This window comes from Olea europaea, chromosome 11, assembly GCF_002742605.1.
Source record: "Olea europaea var. sylvestris chromosome 11, O_europaea_v1, whole genome shotgun sequence".
NCBI lineage: Eukaryota > Viridiplantae > Streptophyta > Magnoliopsida > Lamiales > Oleaceae > Olea > Olea europaea.
This window is the reverse complement of record NC_036247.1, coordinates 5700060-5704038: the sequence shown is the minus strand read 5'-3', so window position 1 is coordinate 5704038 and position 3979 is coordinate 5700060. Positions and strand designations below refer to the sequence as shown.

Genomic DNA, 3979 nt, shown 5'->3' with positions numbered 1-3979 from the left:
TTTTTATTGGTATTGGGGTTAAAATTTTTTTTAATCTAAAAAAAAAAAAAAAAAAAAAAAAATCATGAAAATCATCTTATCTTTTGGTGTTCGTTTGGCTTTGTTTTACATAAAAATTGTCAATTAAAGGGAAATATTTTTTTACGATAATTCTTAGAATTTGTTTTCATTGTCAACAACAAAAAAAAAAGTTAAAAAAATGCTACAGTAAACCGAAAAATGAATTCTCACCATTTTGGTGAGAATTCAAATTCCTCCAAAACATGGAAAATGTCCATGTGGCATGAAAATGTGGAATTCATTTTCCATGGTAAATTTCACCTATCAAACACATGAAAAGTTGGAAAATGGTATCGATTTTCCATTTTCCATGTAAAATGTGGGTCTATCAAACAAGGCCTAAATGATTCTGCCATCTTGTTTCCCATGTTTCAGAAGGCCCGTCTAAACTTCTTATAGGATATTGTTTTATTGGTCCTTATACTACTGCAACCACATAATTCTATAAACAGCTAATGGATAAACTGTAAATTTACTGACTCTCAAACTATAAAGGAACATTTTTCATCGGTATTGTTGTGGTTGACAAGTTATCTGATCGTTTCTGCTGAACCGTCTTTATATACCCCCTTGAGTTATTAAATACAAGTTACTAAATGTATGGGATAGTGAGGCATAATAATCATTTTTTTTTTTTTAATTCAAAACATCAGCATAGTCTTAGTGGACTTTCAGGCGCCACCAGGGAGTGCCTGCTTATTGTGGTTCCCTTGAAAATTCAATTGGATTTCTGGGGTAGAGCTGTATCAGAGATTCAGAATTGATCTGAAAAGTTGGGTTGAAGTATCATCATCATTGCAGTCACTGTTGTTGTCCATTATGAGTTGACGATGGTTGTCTTTTTGTGCTTAATACATATTATTCATTGTAAAGTCGTATATATTATGTGCGTACCAATATATGTATGCACGAGCACACTAAGGATGATAATTGTACATAAAACTATTACTTAAAATTTGAAGACTGTTGATAATGGTGCCGGGTTTGATAAATTTTGAAGCATTACATACCAGTCAATTTCCTCTTCTCGAAAATTTAATATCTTTAATATTTGATCTGTGCAGGCATACCCATTTGATATAAAATGGGATATTGCTTATGCTGATCCAACACGACCTCTGGTTGTCGATGTTGGGAGCGGTAAGTTTTACATGACTGTCCTGATATTTTTCCTGAATATAGTATTAGTTTCCTAGGTTAGTATTGATGTATAAAACTGGTTGTGTATTCACCCTGCATCAATATTTCATTCATCAATTGCCTGTTTACGATGAGGGTCGCTTCACGCAACAGAAAAGGGGGAACCATCTTTCCTGATTTCAATCTTAAACAATCGGAAGGCTGGGAAACTGTTTATCTAAGCATACATATCATGGTCTAATTACCAATCTCTAGAGTCTCAAAGTTTCATTTCATATGCGTCATTTTCAAGCTGTCAATTGTTCTTCATCAATGCAAAGACTTTACAAGTAGGTTTCTTTATGTACACATGATTATTGTTCCAGCACTAGATTCCATTTGGCCCAAAAAGTTCCTAGAATTCCTAATCAGCTCATGCAATCCACAAATTTTACTGTAATATTTTATTCTTTGATCCTTACTAACTGCAAATCTTTTTCAATCTGGTGCTCAGGGTTTCTCTGTCCAAAGATTTAAAAAAGGATACTTCTCCTATATCAGTTCTTTTTTCATACCCTGCTACATATAATTCATATTTGAGTTGCAATTCTTTTTTTATTTTGCATCATTGCTCAAAAGATGCCAGAGAATGAGGAAATAGTATCTCCACAATCGCCTTTACTCTCCAGTGCTAAAAGTTTGATTCAATGTCTCTCTCATGTTCTCTCGTGTATAGTATGATCGAGGATTTCTTCAACCAAGCAAAAAAGCACGCCTTGCAAAGTGGCTGGAGGGAATTTACCTGCTCTTCAAAGAACAGATGACAATTTATCAGAAAAGCAATCTAATGGGATTTAATACCTCCTCTTAAATTAGGGATTTTATATCACATAACCCCGTCGATAGCAAGAAGCTATACTAATGTGCTTATATTTTTCTATGTGGTTTTCACTTTTTTTATGCAGTGGAAATCAAGAAAATTGCTAGCATTTTTGCTTTTAATATAAGTATTTTTGTAGTTTCCATGATGCGATCACGAGTGACTAGACGGCTAAGCCAACATATCACTTTTTATTACAGTTGGTTCAACTTGTGGAATGCTTCTTTTATGGGGACAATCGAATTCAAATTCTTAATGACGTTATTTTGGAATTGATACCAAGTCGATACTTGGATTAATTTGCAGACTTTATTTAGCCCTGTTTGGTAGGAATTAAAATCTAGATTTTAATATAAGTCAAACTCAACAGTTAATTTTAACCACATATTTCATGTAATCACAATTCTTCAACTATACATTTCATCAACTTCTATTAAAAATCTGATTTTTCTTCGCGCGGAACAGGGGCTTAGTAAGTTCTTACGCTTCCTAGACTCGGAAGTCTGGTCTTACTGATCTAAGCTGACATTTACACTACCTGAGAAAATGTGGGCATTGGACATGTTTNAAAAAACAAAAAAGTTATAATTACTTTTGAATACCATTGATTTTGTCGTCTCAATGCATGCACGGCTGTAACTTCAATTTTATGTCCTTTTCTTGTGCTACACTGCAAGTCCAAGCTGTCATATATGTGGACTGATTGCTGCTCCTGCACCATCATCACCAAAAGAGAGAAGAAAAGAGAGGAACACTGAAAAAAGAAATAAAAGAGAAGAAACCTTTTTCTACATGGAAATTGGATAAAGCTCGATGATATAAGTAATTCTGCATGTCAGTTAATGTGTATGATCTCTTTCTAGGTATTTCTCTTGTCCTCCCAAGTGGTAATTTTGTATCTAGTAAACACCGTAGAACTTCACCCTTGGACATTGTTTGATTGAAAACGAGATGCCAACAACTATTTAAACTACAAAATTGTCCATAACCTTTTCTAAATTTGGGATTGTACTCTGTCCATAACGTATGATATCCAACCCTGAATTGGTGGAGAGGGAATTGCTCACTAGATCTGGACGTGTCTTTTACTTTAGTGAGAAGCTCTTACTATTATTATTTGTGGGTCTTGTAGGTACTTCATTACAACAAATGCAACGTCAACATTTCGCTCCATAGTTTCCAGTTACCCTGGAGATTTGTTTCTGGTATCGATACAGGTAATACAAGTGTGTATACTCCACCAAAGACTTCTATAAATACTCTATGAGTACTATAAACATGCGAGAGAGGACTTGTAGAAAGCAGACTCACATACATTGTTGAATTGGATAGTTCATGTAATAATTGGGCTTTTCAATTCTTGGATAATATTCATATGTACGTCTGTCAAGGTAAGAATACATGTATGTTGCACGGGGCATTGATAGAGATTTGAGTTGCCTTCACAATCCTCCTGTGATTGCGTTCATTTTTTATGTTTCTTTCAAGCCCTTTACTCAAGACTGAGGTGTAGGCATTTCTTCTATGCCATATTGATATATTCTGCCTTTCCATGATATGATCATGTCAACTGGTCGCATAGGAATACTGTTTTTTACTGAAGCAAAATTTCTTTTAAATGCAGTGTCCAAATCCTGACTTCAACAAGCCAGAACACCGTTGGAGAATGCTGCAGAGGTCATTAGTTGAAGCAATTGCAGATTTGCTTATATTTGGTGGAAAGGTAAGTTGCCACTACCCTTTGGTGACTAATGTTTTTCTTTTGGAAACTGGACACAATTTTGGTCTCTTTGTGGATATTCGGTTTTTGATTATTACATCATATGGTGGAACTGAAATTGATATTTCAATCTGTCTCAGATTTAGTGAAGTTAGAACGTGCAACTTTTGAACTGAGAAGGAAATTTTTTTTTTTTTTTT

At 34.4% G+C, this 3979-nt stretch overlaps 1 protein-coding gene and 1 long non-coding RNA gene across 8 annotated transcripts in view; both read left to right on the top strand.

Annotated features, from left to right (window-relative positions):
- The window catches only part of LOC111403114 (phosphoglycerate kinase-like), a 6258-nt gene extending 3629 nt beyond the window's left edge, over window positions 1–2629 (top strand). For 2 of the 7 annotated variants that reach the window (XR_002704410.1, XM_023031499.1), the window contains 2 exons: window positions 1125–1200; window positions 1916–2629. Coding sequence is in view for 6 of the 7 variants with exons in the window: in XM_023031499.1 (XP_022887267.1) it covers window positions 1125–1200; window positions 1916–1920 (81 nt within the window). In the remaining variant the exon portion in view is untranslated. The other 5 variants (XM_023031497.1, XM_023031502.1, XM_023031500.1 and 2 more) reach the window with 3 other exon arrangements.
- A 4-nt stretch (window positions 2630–2633) lies between these two features.
- Window positions 2634–3967, top strand: LOC111403115. The gene is made up of 3 exons (XR_002704411.1): window positions 2634–2922; window positions 3192–3276; window positions 3684–3967. It is a non-coding gene; the product is annotated as an uncharacterized LOC111403115 (long non-coding RNA).
- Window positions 3968–3979: the final 12 nt, after the last annotated feature.